Below are 18,549 nucleotides of genomic sequence, written 5' to 3'. Positions count from 1 at the left end.
TATCAGACTTCTCAGTAATGACAGAACCCCTCAAGCATGCTTTTAACATGGACATGTGTTACAAAATTACTCAGTCTTTAACTCTGCAACAAGTCTTGATATAATTCCGTCAGTGTCCTGGTCTGTTGATAGAATTCTTGATTTTTAGCTGAAATTTTAATAGCCTTATCCTTGGGAGCAAGAGTTGGTGAATTAACAGCAGTTTACAGAGAACGAGAGTGTCTCACACCTGAGTCAGCCCCTTCTTTATATCTCGGCTTTACAGCCTCATTGTGGTGACCTCTGTCCAGTGTCTACCATGCTAGAACATTTGTAGAGATCCACGTTATCATTAGGGTAGTATGTTTCAAAATACACAGATGAACAAATCCCTTTCTAAATGCACTATCCAAGTACCGTAACCTGGATCAGGGAGACCAATCCACTCTCCATCCATTAAATTGATTTTTCTTCATAAGCCTTTTTTTTGGCTAATACTGTATACAATTTCAGGATATCCAGAGCATTATTATCATTTATTATTACTAGCTAAGTCATAACCCTAGTTGGAAAAGAAGGATGTTATAAGCCCAAGGGCTCTAATAGGCAAAAATAGCCCAGTGAGGAAAAGAAATAATAGAATAGATAAACTACATGAGAAGTAATGAATAATTAATATAGAATAGTTTAAGATCGGTAACAACGTTAGAATATAGCTATCATATATTAATTGTGAAGAGACTTATGTCTGCCTGTTCAACATAAAAACATTCACTGCATGTTTGAACGTCTAAAGTTCCACTAATTCAACTGCCCGATTAGGAAGATCATTTCACAATCTAGTCATAACTGGAATAAAAACTTGTAGAAGGGTAAAAGATCAGATTTTACTTGGCATAAATATATTCAGCTAAGAGCAGTTGCTCAGTGAGTTTATGCTTCAACTGAAAAGGAATACAATTTAACGATATGAAAACTCTCTGTTACAACCCAGGAACTTAAGTGGTAGGCTACCCTTAAATCTGCACTCTTTGGTGTAGATTGAACAGTTCCTCCTTTACTTGAAACAAATGGCTCTGTTACTCACGGTCCAAAGAAAAAAAAACCAGCCCTTTTGACTGATTTGTATGACGGTAAGCAGCATAATGAGAAACTCGATCTTCCTCATTCCCATTTTCCGGAGGCTAAACTAACTAGTTAGCTTTACGGTCCTGTGAAATTAAAACTCTCTCAATGAACCTTAATGCTTATGGACGTGTAGACCCAGATGGTATTATATTGTTTTTTTTTTTTTTATAAAAACTGCTGATTTCTTAGCTCCTAAGTTATCTTTTGTCTGCAAATTGGTAAGAAGAGGTTCTTTAAGGACTTTTTGGAGAATTCTTAATATATCTCCATTAACCGCAGAGGTAGCACCAGTAGGGGATTCAGCATTATGAAGCTTCATCTGTGGTGGATAATGTGGGAGGGTGGGCTGTGACACCCTAGCAGTACCAGCTGAACTCGGTTGAGTCCCTTGTTAGGCTGGGAGGAACGTAGAGAGTAGAGGTCCCCTTTTTGTTTTTGTTTCTTTGTTGATGTCGGCTACCCCCCAAAATTGGGGGAAGTGCCTTGGTATATGTATGTATGTATGTAAGTAAATGTGATTGTGGTAGCTCTAGCCCATCTGACTACCATCCAATTTCCATAATTCCCATATCATCTAAAGTTTTTTAATATCTTTGTGGCAAAAGATTTAAGTAGGTATGCAGAAGGTAATCATCTGTTCCCTAGTTTACAATTTGGCTTTTGTAAAGGTATTGGAGCATGTGATGCCCTTTTTACAATCTCCAATTCTGTACAGAAATCCTTTGATTGTGGGTCATGAAGTTTATATAATTGGCTTTGATTTTAGTGCTGCCTTTAATTGGGTTAATTATGAGGCCCTTTATTTCAAACTCAAGCAGTTGGGAGTAGGTCGGTCTTTTCTTAGCATCATTATTGAATATTTGAGTAATAGATTGCAGAGTTGCTGTTGAGCAGCACCATAATGAGTATAGGAATGCAATATCTGGTGTTACTCAGGGTAGTGTTCTTGGCCCGTTACTTTTCATACTAAATACACATGATATGTGGTTTGCCCTAGAAAACAAGCTTGTTGTATATACAGATGATTCTACTCTATTTGTATCAATTCCATATGCTGAATATAGATCTGACATTGCTGAATCCCATAATAGAGATAGAATGGTGCAAATTATGTGGCATGAAGTTGAACCCAAACAAAACTCAAAGTATGATTGTAAGTAGGTCGAGGACAGTGGCTCCCCAGCATCCAGATCTCAGTAATGATAATGTTTATTTAACTCTATATGACTTAAAATTTTAGGTTGATTCTTGATAGCAAATTCACTTTTGAGAAACACATTTGGTCTGTTTCTTCCTCAGTTGCACAAAAAAATTGTCTTATTGGGAAAGTCCTTTTTTTAAGATTTCTGCTGATCAATCTTTTATGCAGAAGTGTGTAATTCTTTCATTCTACCTTGTTTAGAGTATTCTTCTCCTGTCTGGTCTTCAGCTGCTGAATCCCTTAAGTATGTAGGATTCTGTGATATCAATTTACAGTATATGCCTCTCTTTTTTTTTTATGTCGCCTATTTCCCAGACATGGGGAAAGTGTTTATTTCTAATTAGCAAAACACCCCAAAAAACTTATATTACCTTACAACTAGGTTCCAATTCAACACTTCACTCCTTGTTAACACAAATATTTTTTTTTACTTCCAGATTCTCAGGTTCATAAGCCTGATTATTTCAGCACTTGGGTTAGTCTATCTTTTTAACTTGAAACCCTTTAACATCTAAATAGCTGCTTAGGCATATGGAAACTGATTAATTGAAAAAAAAAGTTTTAAAAAAGAAAATCTATTTAGTAATATAAGTCTTTCAGTATATAATACATAGGTACCTTCTCATAACTTCTGGTATTTAGTAGAAATTTTGAACTGGTTGGATTTTTTTTTTCAAACAATAAATTTTGGAAAATAAAATATATAGCAATACAAGTATTTCAATGTACAGTACATAAGATGTCCTCCTTCCAACTTGTGACATTTTCTAAAACTTCCTAAGAACCCCTTTGGAATGACTAAAGTGGCACTAGGACTACTGAACTACCCAGAGAAATTCCTGGTTAGGTATGTGTCTGGCTAGTATCATACTGTCCTTTGGAAGAATCCTCTGCTCCTTATAGGGTTGGCCTTGCGCCTTCTGTCAGGCCTCAGCTCCCCATTACCTCGTAGACTAGTGCAGTTGCAATGCGGGATAGGAAGACTTTCAATCTTTCACCCGGTTATGGTTCACTTTCCCTTTGCCTACACATACACTGATTTGTCTGGCCTTATTCTTATTCTTGAGGAGTTGCCCGTGGAGCTGCTGACCACAAGGTTAAGCAGATGTGAACTGATGGGTTTATAATATTAAGTTTAACATATTGATTTACATAAAACAAAAGTGTTTTTATACAAAACTATTATAATCTTATGATTAGTCCCCTCCTCTTCACCTCACAAGTATCACCACTTCACACTCAAGTTCAGTCTCTTAGGACTTGTGCAACACTACAATGACCTGTTCTTTCCTGATGATCAACATTTAAACCTTGTGTTATATAAAGAAGGCTTGTAAGCCGAGGAACACTTGAGGGACCACGAATTGGGTATAGTATGTATAATTGATTTGAATTGTGGTGTAAAAACATAGGACTTCATAACGATAGTAATATTGTACTCTATATACCACATATTCTCTTTCCTGTCTATTAGTCACATTTTGACATTTATTTATTTTTTATTGTGAAATTTAAAATGTGTTTTTTTAAATATTTAACTTAGCCGGTGAATATATAATAGCTGCAACTCTGCGGCTCGACAGAAAACACACTAAAAAAAAACTCGCGAGCGATCACTATAAAGGTTGCGGGTGTGCCCACCAGCGCCAACTGTCGGCCAGATACCACTCTTGCATGTAAACAAAACCTTCAATTCTTCTCTGTCGACGTTGACGACAAGACGTATTCATACTCGCTGTAGAACCTGGAGTTTTCTTAACATATTTGGTGAAGTACTTCATTTTGGTTTGAGCTTTCGCAGTACAGGTGTTTTATCTTCAACTTAAATCTTGAACTCGTTTTTGGATAGATTTAATTTTTGATGACTTTGGATTGTTTTTTGGACTTTCCTTGACTTTTAAATGGCCGACCCTTCCCTCAGTACGGAAGTGTGTTTAGGCTTTTAGCAATTATCTTATCACGTTATAAATTAATTATAGATTTTCCTCTATATATTTTATATCTCAACCGCCTTTATTAGGCCTCTTCGATTAGCTTTCCATTTATAATAAACATCAAAATAAATTTTAATGATTTGTTTATATGCGACCTTTCCTGTGAGTAGGCGGTCCTAACTTGGAAACCGAAGTTAAACAACGTTGAGCCCTTTCAATCGTAAATAGCTTTTACAGAGCTAATGATTTAAAACTTATTAAATGAATATTTTTTAATAGATATTTTATGAAAGATTTTCTTTGAATAGTCTTCGTACTGTTTCAAAGATGAACTAACGTTTAGTTTATTTATGCTACGCAGTTTGCGCTCTATCGTTATGATAGAGAGAGAGAGTATCACGGTTTCACTTTGCAGAAAGAGTAAATCGATTCTGACGTTTTGTTCATTCTTCTTTCAAAGCTTAAATGTTTTAAATTCTATTTTAAAGGAACTTTTTAATTGAAAAATCTTTCAGTTTTTTCCTTTGGTCAAATAACCTGTTTTTTGACGAAACGTAAGTGGGCTCTTCTCCTAGGTGCGAAATCAAGAGAGAGAGAGAGAGAGAGATAGAGACGGAGGGAGAGAGAGGAGAGAAAACGTTCCGATCTTTATCTCGTCCCAAGCGGGTAACGTTGTTCTCGGGTTACTCTCGTCCCTAGTCTCTGTACGGGGAGAAAGGATAAAACGTTTTTAGTTTTTTATTCTCGTCCCAAGGCAATGTACGGTGAGAGATTGAAAACGTAGTTTTGAATGAACTAGTGTTTAGTCTCTTCCCCAGCCACTGATTTTTTTTATCTTAAAATATGTTTACTGTTTTTTGCTGGTATTAATGTGCTTACATTATACGACTGATTTCGCAATTACAACCTTTTGATGAGGGTAGAATTGCGTGCTTCAGGTAGAAATCAGTTTTATTCATACCTAATGTGAATTGTTAAAAAATTTGATTTCAGTGAAATAAGTGCAAAACAGAAAATCGTAGTGATAAAGTGATATTGCGCAGTGTTATCAGTGTTGCGACCGAGGGTTCGTCTGTTCGTGCCTGTCGTGCCTGTCGTTCGCCTAGTCCGGGACCTCTTGCAAGCTCCCAAGCCCAGGGGAGAAGTAATGTCGTACGACTTATGGGTTCGAGAGGCCTTGATCAGCGAACAGACGTTCCCTCTATGGTATCGGGTGTATCTTACCAAGATTACCCCTACCATAAGGCGAGAGAGACGATGTTCTCCTCGTCATCCGAAGGCTTTTCGCATAAGAAACCGTGGAACAAGGTTTCGAGGCCCTTTAAGCGAAAGTCAGTCCTTTCAGGACAGGTCCAGCGTCCTGGTTTTAACCATTAGGACAGCTCTGACCCTATGCAGTCATCGGAAGACTGCTCGCCGCCTAACAAAAGCGTAACACAGACTCCGAGAGTCTTTTTGTAGGCAAGGTTTTGCGGTCACAGACGTTACCCTCGTCTCTTACCGCAACCATTCCCGTTGATCCTAAATGGGTTGTACGGCAAGACATGCAGTATAAGCTTGCCTCCCTTATGGAAGACTATTCTGCCGATAAGTCCGTTGAGCCTAGCCGTTTATCTCATCAAGATCCTGGCCTTCAGCCACCCTAACGTTCCTTTGTGCGTCCTGTTGACGTTGGCGTAGCCAAGTCACGTCAGTCAGGTTGTTTAGAACCACACTCGATGCGGTCTCGTGTGGATTTTCAGCCACATTTGGACGTTAGGCCACTTTCTGATGCTCCTGTTGACGTTCAGGACGTTCGCTAACAATCGGAGTTGACTTGTTTTGACGCTGAGCGTCAACCTCCGCATTCTAGAGTTGTTTTGACTGCTCAGTCTAGGCGGTCAAAGCAGTCTCGAGTGGACGCTGTGCGTCCTCACGCACCTGTTGTTGTTGACAGTTCACAGACTGTCAAGCAGTTACATGACGTTGCGTCCTGGTCTCACGCACCTGTTGTTGTTGACAGTTCACAGACTGTCAAGCAGTTACATGACGTTGCGTCCTGGTCCGCTACTAATGCACCAGTGCGTGTGGACTCTGCTTGTAAAGCATTGCCACCACGGTAGGTCTCTCCCTTGCTTGAGACTCGGCTATTGTCGGACAAGGTTCCTTCAGATGAGGAAGTTGCTGTTCCCCCTCCTACTGATATTCCCTTGAGGACTCTGTCAGACGGAGAGGAGCCTAAAGCTGCTTAGCCCTCTATGGACTTTAAATAAATCATGCTGATTTTTAAGGATCTTTGTCCGGATCTTTTTGTAACTGCTGCTCCTCTTTCGCCTAAACGTCAGAGCTTACACTAGGCCTAGCTACTTCGAAGCCGTTGTTTTATAAGCTAGTGCTCTCTCGCTCTTCTAAGAGAGCTTTACGTTTGCTAGGCGACTGGTTTATCACCAGGAGGAGTTTGGGGGAGACAGCCTTTGCTTTCCCTTCTTTTAAACTGGCTTATAGAGCGAGAGTCTTATATGACACGAGAGAAGTTCTCGGCTTGGGAGTTCCTGCCTCTGCCCAGATAGACTTCTCAAACCTCATAGACTCTCCCTGGCGCCTGGCCATGAGACGCTCCAAGATTTTACAGGTCGACTTCACAGCTATTTTCGAGCCTTTGAAGTTTTGCTGTACAATTATGTCATGCATAAACAAGGCTTTCAGGGATGGCTCCAATGATCTGACAGCCACGTTCTCTGCAGGAACAAGTGCCTCAGGGATGGCTCCATGATTTGGCAGCCATGTTCACTGCAGGAGTACGTAAGAGGCAAGTGCGCTCAATGTGTTCATTGTCAAGACAAACTTCACGATGAAGTCTTCCAGGCTGTCTTGACAGCATTTATGGAAGGCGACTGGATGGTCTCTCTCGACCTTCAGGAGGCATACTTCCACATTCCTATACACCCGGATTCCCAACCGTTTCTGAGGTTTGTTTACAGGAATTTGGGGTACCAGTTTCGAGCCCTGTGCTTTGGCCTCAGTCCTGCGCCTCTCGTGTTTACGAGGCTCATGAGGAATGTGGCAAAATCCCTCCATCTATCGGGGATCCGAGCCTCCCTGTACTTGGACGACTGGCTTCTCAGAGCATCGTCCAGTCTTCGCTGTCTGCAGGATCTACATTGGACGTTGAGTCTGGCCAGGGAGTTGGGACTTTTGGTCAACCTGAAAGTCCCAACTGATCCCATCCCAGATTATTCTATATTTGGGGATGGAGATTCGCAGTCAAGCCCTGCTCGAAGTCCAACTAATGCTGAAACGAAACGTTTATTCAGTCAGGAGTTGGAACAGTCTCGTAGGGACTCTCATCCCTGGAGCAGTTTGTCTCACTAGGGAGACTACACCTTCTGCCTCTCCGGTTCCATCTAGCTTCTCACTGGAACTAGGACAAGACATTAGAGACGGTATCATTCCCAGTCTCCGAACCAGTAAAGGCATGCCTGAAATGGTGGGACAGCGATATCAGTCTGAGAGAGGGACTATCCCTAGCAGTCAAGAACCCAAACCACGTGTTGTCCTCAGACGCGTCGGATTTGGGTTGGGGTGCGACCCTGGACGGTCGGGAATGCTCGGGTCTGTGGACCTCAAGTCAGAAGAGCATGCACATCAACGGCAAGGAGCTATTAGCAGTCCTCTTGGCCTTGATGATATTAGAAAGCTTCTTCGAAACTTAGTGGTAGAGGCAACTCAGACAACACCACAACTTTGGCGTACATCTCCAAGCAAGGAGGCACACACTCCTTCACGCTGCTCGAGATCGCAAGGGACCTTCTCTTATGGTCAAGAATTCGAGGCATCTCCCTGTTGACGAGATTCATCCAGGGGGACTTGAACGTCTTGGCAGACTGTCTCAGTCGGAGGGGTCAGGTGATACCCACGGAATGGACCCTCCACAATGACGTGGGCAAGAGTCTTTGGGCTACTTAGGGTCAACCCACCATAGACCTCTTTGCCTCCTCGTTGACCAAAAGGTTACCAATCTATTGCTCTCCAGTCCTAGATACAGAGGCAATTTTCATAGACGCGTTTCTACTGGATTGGTCTTTTCTGGACTTATATGCATTCCCACCATTCAAGATAGTCAACAAGGTACTGTACTGCAGAAGTTCGCCTCTCACGAAGGGACAAGGTTGACGTTGGTTGCTACCCTCTGGCCCGCGAGAGAGTGGTTCACCGAGGTACTTCAATGGCTGGTAGACTTTCCAAGAAGTCTTCCTCTAATGGTAGATCTGTTACGTCAGCCCCACGTAAAGAATGTCCATCAAAGCCTACCCCGCTCTTCGTCTGACTTCCTTCAGACTATTGAAAGACTCTCAAGAGCTAGAGGCTTTTCGAAGGAGGCAGCCAGTGCGATTGCAAGAGCTAGGAGAGCTTCTACCCTTAGAGTATACCAGTCGAAGTGGGAAGTCTTTCGAGACTGGTGCAAGTCAGCATCTGTGTCCTCGTCCAGTACCTCTGTAGCCCAAACGATTAAGGGCTACAGGAGCATGTTGGCTTCGGTCTTTCGACATAGAGGCTTAGATCTTTCCAACAATAAAGATCTCCAAGATCTCCTTAAGTCTTTCGAGACCTCTAAGGAACGTCGTTTGGCAACTCCTGGATGGAACTTAGACGTGGTCCTAAGGTTCCTCATGTCAGACAGGTTTGAGCCTTTACATTCAGCCTCCCTGAAGGATCTCACCCTCAAGACACTTTTCCTAGTGTGCTTGGCTTCGGCTAAAAGGGTCAATGAACTTCATGCCTTCAGTAAGAACATCGGCTTTTCTACAGAAAAAAGCCACTTGTTCACTTCAACTTGGTTTCCTGGCCAAAAATGAACTGCCTTCTCTTCCTTGGTCTAAATCTTTTGATATTCCTTGCTTATCAGAGATCGTAGTCAACGAACTGGAAAGAGTATTATGTCCTGTTAGAGCTCTTAAGTTCGATTTAGCTCGTACTAAGTCATTACGAGGGAAATCTGAGGCATTATGGTGCTCAGTTAAGAAACCTTCATTGCCTATGTCAAAGAATGCTTTGTCATATTTTTTCAGATTTTTTTAATACGAGAAGCTCATTCTCACTTGAATGAGAAAGACCGATGTTTGCTTAAGGTTAAGACGCACGAAGTTAGAGATATAGCAATCTCCGTGGCCTTCAAGCAAAATAAATCTCTGCAAAGTATTATGGACGCGACTTTTTGGAGAAGCAAGTCAGTGTTCGCGTCATTTTACTTAAAAGATGTCCAGACTCTTTACGAGGACTGCTACACACTGGGTCCATTCGTTGCAGCGAGTGCAGTAGTGGGTGAGGGTTCTACCACTACACTTCCCTAATTCCAATATCCTTTTAATCTGTCTCTTGAAATGTTTTTAATATTGTTTTATGGGTTGTTCGGAAGGCTAAGAAGCCTTTCGCATCCTGGTTGATTTGGCGGGTGGTCAAAGTCATTTCTTGAGAGCGCCCAGATTAGGGGTTTGATGAGGTCCTGTTGTATGGGTTGCAACCCTTGATACTTCAGCTCCTGGGAGTCTTTCAGCATCCTAAGAGGATCGCTGGGCTCCGTGAGGAAGACAGACTTACAAGGCAGAGTAATCGTCTAAGTCAACTTCCTTACCAGGTACCTATATATTTTGGTTTTGTTATATTGATAACTGTCAAAATGAAAAAACTCTTAGCTTATACGCTGTAAACTTAATTAACTCTGGTCTCTACCCACCGCCTTGGGTGTGAATCAGCTATTATATATTCACCGGCTAAGTTAAATATTTAAAAATGATATTTTAATTATAAAATAAATTTTTGAATATACTTACCCGGTGAATATATAAATTAAATGACCCTCCCTTCCTCCCCAATAGAGACGCAGCGGGATGAGAAGAATTGAAGGTTTTGTTTACATGCAAGAGTGGTATCTGGCCGACAGTTGGCGCTGGTGGGCACACCCGCAACCTTTATAGCGATCGCTCGCGAGTTTTTTTTTAGTGTGTTTTCTGTCGAGCCGCAGAGTTGCAGCTATTATATATTCACCTGGTAAGTATATTCAAAAATTTATTTTATAATTGAAATATCATTTTTCACAGTACACTTTATGTTAATTTTATTTTACAGGTGAAGGGCCGTACTTTCAGAAGATGTATAGATCGGGTGCTGGAAAATTGAAAATTAGTCGTCAGATCAAGCCAAACATGGCAAAACTGGGACAGAAGAAGGATAATTGAGTTCTTGAATACCATACCTGTGAAGGCAATTGCAAGTAGCTTTAAAACATTGTTTAAGTTTACAATAATTGTATTATTTCCACAGTTGTTTAGATTTTGCTATTTTGAAGTAGCTGATTATGCTATTGGCTCTTTTTGAAAATAAATTTTACATTTTTTAATTTTTTTTTAATATCCCCTTTTAGTGGTATTGTAAAGTCTTAGCTCATAAAGTAAAATTTTCAGAAATTCTCTTTTAGTGGTACAGGATATTCTAAAGTCTTAGATCATAAAGAAATTATTCGAAAATGCTGTTGCTACAAGAAACTATTTTCATTTAAGTGAATCTTCCCAAACTTCATTGCAGTTCCTCCCCTGGAAGTGACCTCGACTTCTTAAGTATGATACACTGTCCTGTATACAGTAGTGTTTCCCAGCCATGTGAGGCTTCTACCTTGACCGTGGGCTGCCCTTGTTCTTGTCGTCCACTCCCAACGGGTTGTTGATGAAGCCAATACATGCTCAGAGCAGCTCTTCCATTAATGTCATTTTAGAGGGTTTTCTATTAGTTTATGATGTCACTTTTGTCATCAATTTAAGGTATGACTCCCAAGTTCGTTAAAGGGTGGATTTGCTTTATTTGTAAAGTTATGAAGCCTTTTAAGAAAGTCTTTGATCCTCACAGGAAGTGCATGGTATTTAGGCACAAAGTTGCTCTATAAAGGGTAGATTCATGGAGAATAGAGATAGATCTGACCACGGATTGCAAGCGAGCCTTAGTTGCAGTTTTACCTAATTTTTTTTTTTAATTCAGTTTGGGAGTGAGCTCAACCCTAAAATGCTCGTATCCCAATACAATTTTTCCCATAAAAAAATAAAAGAAATTGACTCGATGTGTTTCTCATGTCCATAAGTATACATGTATAATTGTTTACAGTAATTCCTCGGCTATCGCGGTTGATCCATCCCAGGCCACCTTGCGATATCTGAAAACCGTGAAGTAGATATGGAGGTCTACAGTAATTTTTTTTCACTTTTAAGGAATTTTCATATTTATGAATTTAAGCATTTGTAAACACTGATACACCCGTAAAACATTTTTAAGCTAAAACTTACTTTTACTTTAGACATCTTCATATACAATATACATAAATGAAAAAATTTTAATCTGAAAACTCAATAAGATATGTACTACTGCTCGGCCAGGCTATGCAGTCCACAAAAATATATGTCCAATTACTATGGCCCAAAAGTTCAGGTGTCTTTAAAATAATCAGTATTTTGATAAAACTGGTGTTTCACTTAACTGAATCTAGTAACAATATATGTAATATTCACATATTACAGTATTATCATATTATGATAAAAGCGAATACTGTATACGTATTTTCCACTGTTCACTTTTAAAGATGATGTAGACTATCATCTATGCGTTTCAAATCAGCTGATTAAGGGAAACTACCAAAGGATTTTTTTATTTTTATTGCTAAGCGACGCAGATACTTGAACTATCAGGTTTATTTTACTATATATAGGTATGTAGTTTTTAATAGAAATACATTTTTCACATTTCAATTAATGTCTAGAGGTGTTTCATTTCTGTTGCCAATGCACAATATTTTCTATAGTCTTTAGCTTTACGATGCATGATTATAAAGCATATGAGATTACTGACTTTATCTTCCAATTCTTTTGGTAGTTTTTGTGCAATTTGGTTTACTTTTCACAAACCGAAAAATATATAGTAATATATCAGTCATTCTACGTAACATCATATGTAACAACTACGGTAATAGTTTATCTCTTATTAGAATCGATTATTATTAACAAACAGCTGTTTATTGTTCGGTTGTTTATAATCGTATGCGTTAATAACGATACTTTTATCATTCTTTTTTTTTTCCTTTTTTAATATATTGAGCTAGATGTTGGGATAAGGAGGTGAAGGAATAGAGGTTAGTTAATAATAATTTGTTCTAAAAAGACTCTCATGATACACAAGATGCATGATGAAATAATTTTTTATAGGTGAAAATTTGCGGTTGCCCACTATGTGAGATTGTAAGTTATACAAGTATATACTGTATAGTAACACTGCAAAAGTTTTTTTGTTCCACACAATATAATTATTTAGTTTTACACGCTTTAATTTTAGCCCTCCACGTCACTTTGAAATGGTTTCTTTTGTCTTATTTCTTTTAAAGTTTTTGAAGTCTCTTAGCGATACATTAGTGGAGGCTATAGTTTTAAATCACCATTTGCATTTCCACACAATTGCAGAGTTAACCTGTCTCTCATTTACTTGTCCTAGCAATGAATTTGTCTTTCATGTAATATAGGTCCTGTTTGGCTTTATTTTTCCAAAAGATGATTGTTAAATTACAAGTGGACATCTTGGTGATAAATCCCTCAGCCTCTATATACAATAGTTCCTAAACTCGTCAACAAATTCATTGGCAGCTTTTGTGCAAGCCCTGGAGTCATCCTGTGCTTCATCACACTAAGTATGTCACTCTTAAAGTTACCAAATTAAACATGACTGGTTTTAAATATTTCGCTACTATCAGAACTTGTTTGAGGCATGTTTATCAGTAGATCAGCATGTAACTTTGTTTGCAATTGAGAGCCTCAGAAACACAATCCTCAGCTAATTTTTTATTTATCCAAATCAACAACAATTCTTTTAACTTCCTCAAATTTATGTGATCGTTTTTTTTACTACAGCTTTCTCTTCCCTAATAATATTGCTTCTTTTTATGGCCTCTTCACCAATAATTTTTGTTGTTGGTTGGCTTTTTTTATGGAAGACAGCCTGTGAATAGTGGTTTTCACACGCCCTTGTTAAATACACAACACCAACAAGGTGATCGCGCGAGGGTTGTAACCTCTGCATTCCATGCTTTTATCTTTCTCTAGGATATTTGGAAGATTTATCTTACAAAAGTGTAAAGAAGGACCCTTTTCACCGGGCGTCACAGGTCTCTCCCCAGAAATAGATTTTTCCTTCGTCAAAATCCCTTTTTTAGTTACCTTCTTAGGACCCATCATGAATTAGTTTGCTAAAAGTACTGTATATAGAAAGATAAAAAAGGCATTCTAAACTTTATAGAATATTATAGTATGAAAGTGCAATGAGCAAGAGCTATGGTGAGACTGAGATGTGTTGCTTTGTTTTCAGCCAAGAATGATTATACAATACTGTGCAAGAGGTACACATGATGTCTGTCAACTCATACAGATTCTAACAGGTGTTCCAAATTGCAAATTAAGTGATGAATTACAAGACTGCTTTTTATTCTCAAAAGGCATTGAGGAACCAATTCAACAAATTGGAAAATATTCATGTGGCCAGATATGAATGTAAGTATTTACATCCCAAGGATACAGTTTTTCATCAACCATAATAATGTACATGAATCATGTTGAATTTTAAACCTGAAAGGAGTGTAACCCTTCAGCTGGTACCAGTCTTGAGGTTTATACCAACACAAAAAGTTAATTAATTCTTCAATTTAGTGATCAGATGTATTTGACAGCGTTTAAATAAGCATGGAGGAAAAATCGCAAGACAGTATGAAAACTTGAATGGTCGTTAAAAATGTTAACAATGTAATTAACAATAGGTGGTGAGCACGGGCAAGTAGCCCCGCCCACTCTCTTGTCATATCTATTCGCTTTTGACCTGTCATCTCCAAACTGAGAATGTCAATTGAGGTGGGAATCTAGATTTAAAAGACTCAGGTTTGTATAGCTATGAAAAATATAAATTACTTTTAGAATATTCTATTTGTTCCTACAGGTATAAAAACATTTTATCCATAAAAATAGGAAGATTCACTTATTGGTGGGTAGGATATCTCCCTAGAACCGAACTGGTTGATTCTTTTTCTTCCCTTGAATATGCCATTCTCCATGTCCCTTATGAGAGCAATATAGATAACTGCAGGAACCTCCTATCATTTCATCATAGGGATGAGTAGGCTAATAAGGCCTAGCCAGTACAGGGTCGTTGAAGGAATCTCCCCCCCCCCAGGGAGACGCAGTTTGCAATGAAATACCAGGTGCATAATGTCTAGTGGATTGATATTTATTCCACCAACCTTCCCATTGTTAAGGGAGAACTATTTCTTACAGATCCAGTCTAATAAAAATTGAGCTCAGAAGTGTAGCTTCCCAGCATCGATGTCGGATCCAATGTGGAACTGTATGAATGTTTCATCCTTGAGTTAAGAGAAGGAAAGAAAAAGCAGAGGAGCCAGTTATTTTACCTTTCCTCCAAACTTAAATCAAACACATTATCATAGCCCAGATGCTTTCTGTCCTGTATGGGAGCGGTCTGGCTACACAACTACTTGAGTAGTCAAGGATGAAGAAGTTTAAAGTACTTGTGGGTATGTTTCCTTGAATAGAAGGATGTGCAGGATTTTTAGTGCTTCTAAACTCCTTCATCACCAGACAAACTGCAAAATTCTTTGGTGTTAAAGTGGGAATAATACTCCTGATTTCATGAGCTTTAGTTTGAACTGATAATGTACTTAGATTTCCTTAAAGGTCTCACTAAGCCAGAAAGAAACTGTGTTCTTCGACACCTCTTTCTTGGCTCTCCCAGTGTTAAGGAAGAGTCACTTCTACTCAAGTCCTAGATATTGAGGCCTGTTTAGCTAGGACAGCAGAGTCCTCATGAGACACAAAATCTTTCTATTACCACATATGAAGTAAAAGGATGGAAAATGCCTCGAACTTGGGTTGTGTGCCTATGGTTCCTGGGTTTTGATCACAAATTTAGGCACACTGTTTAAACACAGAGATATACACAAGGATACTTGGACATCTCCCTGTAGAAAATAATGCAACTAAATTGACCATTTTGCAATAAATAGAAAATGTAAAAACTCGCAACTGGACGTTAGATCTCAACGGGGAGCTGATATAGGAAGCGACCGCCAACTTATTGTCTTAACACTTTGACAAGTTGAAGACCTGGAAAGCTAATGTAAACCTACCTCCCAGATATGACACTGAGAAATTAAGGCAATAAAGTAGTGAAAAGGATGATTATGTTATAGAGTGCAGGAAATGATTTATAGTCTTAGAGATGTTACCTGATGAAGAAATGGAGACAGATGTGAATATTCATTGTGAAAAAGTTGTAGAAATCTTTCAGGAATCTGCTAACCTCACAATCAGACAGGGAAGTGGAGTAAGACAAAAGAAATGGATGACTTGTGAAACATGGGAAAAGAAGAATAGCAAATCTTACCTTTGAATCATTAAAGGAAAATGGCGCACATTTGACCGTATTACGAACTGAATATATGAGCCTCGATAGTGAAGTAAAGAGATGTAGAAGAGGCAAAAGAAGGTTCATAGATTCTACTGCAGATAATACAGAACATACCGTAATTTAAACAGAGGATATGGAAAAATTATAAGATATGCATATGAGGGTATTCGAGAAATCACTGGAAAGAGGAAGAAAGGTGAATTACTTGTCAGAAATGAAAATGGAAATCTTCTAACTAAGGAATCTGAAATTAGAGCTAGATGGAAAGAAAATTTTTAATAGACACTAAATAGTCTACCTCTACCAAATGAGAAAGACATTCTTGAGGCCAAACATGATCTTCCTGACATTAGATTGACAGGTCATTTTGGCAATCAAACAAAACAACTGAAAAACTGTAAGTCACCAGGAATGGATGGTATTGCACCTGAAATGTTGAAGGCTGATGAGATTCAAACACCATTGTGTTCAATGAATTATTCAGTCATGTGGCGAGATGAAGTCACGCCTGATGAATGGAAAAAGAAAGGGATTATTGTTAGAGTACCCAAGAAGGGAGATTTGAGAAACTGGGAATTGGCGAGGGATCATAGTGGCACCAGTAGGTATGAAGGTTTTTTCCAAGTTAATATTGAATAGAATAAAACCTATAATAGATAAAATATTTCAAAAAGAGCAAGCAGGTTTCAGAATGGGTAGAGGATGTGACGATCAAATTTTTATTCCACGAGATAAAGCTCAACAGTGTAACGAACTAAAATCACCTCTTGTTTTGTGCTATATGAATTTGGAAAAAGCATTTGATAGTATTCCACGTAGTATGTTGGAAAAAAATTCTGAGGCATTATGGGATACCTGAAAAGATTGTAAACATCATAATTACTATGCATAGTGGACCTTTTTGTTGGGTAGTAGTTGATGGTAGTCTTAAAATACATTTCAAATCAAGACTGGAGTGCTACAAGGTGGAATACAGTCCCCTCTACTGTTTATTTTGGTGATTGATTATGTAATGAACAAGTTATTGCAAGGAATGAGTATTGCATTCAATGAAAAGGTGACCAGAGATTATGTATAAAGGTTTAAAGGCCGCTCATGAATGGCAGAGGCAAGGGACACTGAGACTGACCATATAAGCTGTACATATCAGCGTCTAAGCCCCCTCTCCACTCAAGCTAGGATCAGGCTATGACTACTGATGACTCGGCAGGTAGACCTATAAGCTCCCCTAAACCTCCCATCCTTAGCTCACAAGGATGATAAGGTTACAGACACTAAAGGAACTAACAAATGGCCTTGATTAAGTAGATATATTTCTAAGTGCCTCTACAGTTGCTGAAATGCAGGAAATGATTGATAGGTTAGTACTGGAGGGGAGAAAGGCTGGATTGGTGATGAAAAGTTCAAACTTGCAGCAAATGTTTTTATATTGAACAGGCTGACATAAGTCTTTTAATAGTTTATATATAAAATATCTGTTTTAATGTTACTGTTTTAATTTTTTTTTTCTAATCGTTCATTAATTCCCATATCGTTTATTTATAGATCACTAGTTACAGAATTCAAAGAGAGAATAGGGAGGGAATAACAAGAAATGGGTAAGCTAAAAAGTCTGGAGGTCAAATCGAATATCATTTCATAGCAAAATCAAAATCTACATTTCACTTGTAAGATTGATATTAACTTATGAGCACCACTCGTGGTACATCACTATAAAAACTGATACCAAATTTCTTGTCTTTAAGAATAAAGCATTGAGAAGGATTGTGGGATTCAAATGGCATTTGTGAAGTGGCAGGGTTTCCAAATTATCAAGATGGAGATGGACAGGGCGTATTTTAATAAGGAAAGGTAAGTTAATCCAGGATGTATCTGATTGGACGTCGCTGGGCAGGTGAGGGTGTGCTAGACCTAAAATGTGGCTGATGACAATGCTAAGGGAGGTTGGATCTGACAATTCTCCGTGGAACTCGAGAGATGACAAAGGAAATAAACATATGGTGTGAATTACTGAGGCCCAATGCATCCTGTGGGTGCCGTTGGATTAAGTAAGTAAGCTACACTTAAATAGGGATCAGAACAAGCAGTTCTGATGTTTCATAAAGAAAAGGAAATAACAAGCAGGTCACCATCATCAGGTCAGTTTAACATTCCCGCAAAAGAGCAGAATTGTGGAAAACAGGCAAATGGGAGATCGTGTGTGCCGGTGTGCACATTATATATACAGTATATATATATATATATATATATATATATATATATATATATATATATATATATATATATATATATATATATATATATATATATATATATATATATGGTATTATTTCAGACAGGCAGACAGACAGACATATATTTAGTTCACCGTTATTAAGTACATACATTTATTAGGAATTGTTTCTTCTCGCTAACATTTGTTATAAATCTAGTTTATATATATATATATATATATATATATATATATATATATATATATATATATATATATATATATATATATATATATCTGGACCTGGCCATAAAAACAGATCCTGTGTCACGTGATAAAACAAACAAATAAAAAAAGGAATAAACAAACCGAATTATGATTTGAGGAACTAACTTCATTCCTAAACGCACAAAGGAGATGACCAATTAAGCCAACATTTTGTATAACTGCTGACCCAGGATGCATTTACAAGCAAGCACATTTGTTGTCAATAATGTTATTGACAATACAATATATTTCAAAATGTCATTAACCGGTGTGAAGGTTCGCCTTATCATCATTTCTGCAGTGTTGCCAACACGAACACGGAAAAGAATTGCAAATTATTTATAAAGTGA

At 38.4% G+C, this 18,549-nt stretch overlaps 1 protein-coding gene across 4 annotated transcripts in view; it reads left to right on the top strand.

The window, feature by feature from the left end:
* Positions 1 to 10,618, top strand: part of LOC137617226 (polynucleotide 5'-hydroxyl-kinase NOL9-like) — a 132,331-nt gene extending 121,713 nt beyond the window's left edge. For all 4 annotated transcript variants that reach the window (XM_068347164.1, XM_068347166.1, XM_068347163.1 and 1 more), the window contains exon 6: positions 10,348 to 10,618. In XM_068347164.1, coding sequence (XP_068203265.1) covers positions 10,348 to 10,457 — 110 coding nt within the window. In that variant the 3' untranslated portion in view covers positions 10,458 to 10,618. The remainder of the gene's footprint in view (positions 1 to 10,347) is intronic.
* Positions 10,619 to 18,549: the final 7,931 nt, after the last annotated feature.

Source organism: Palaemon carinicauda, chromosome 23 (assembly GCF_036898095.1).
Source record: "Palaemon carinicauda isolate YSFRI2023 chromosome 23, ASM3689809v2, whole genome shotgun sequence".
In the NCBI taxonomy this organism is placed as follows: domain Eukaryota; kingdom Metazoa; phylum Arthropoda; class Malacostraca; order Decapoda; family Palaemonidae; genus Palaemon; species Palaemon carinicauda.
Note: the sequence above shows the minus strand (reverse complement) of the source record. Positions and strands in the feature narration are given on the sequence as shown.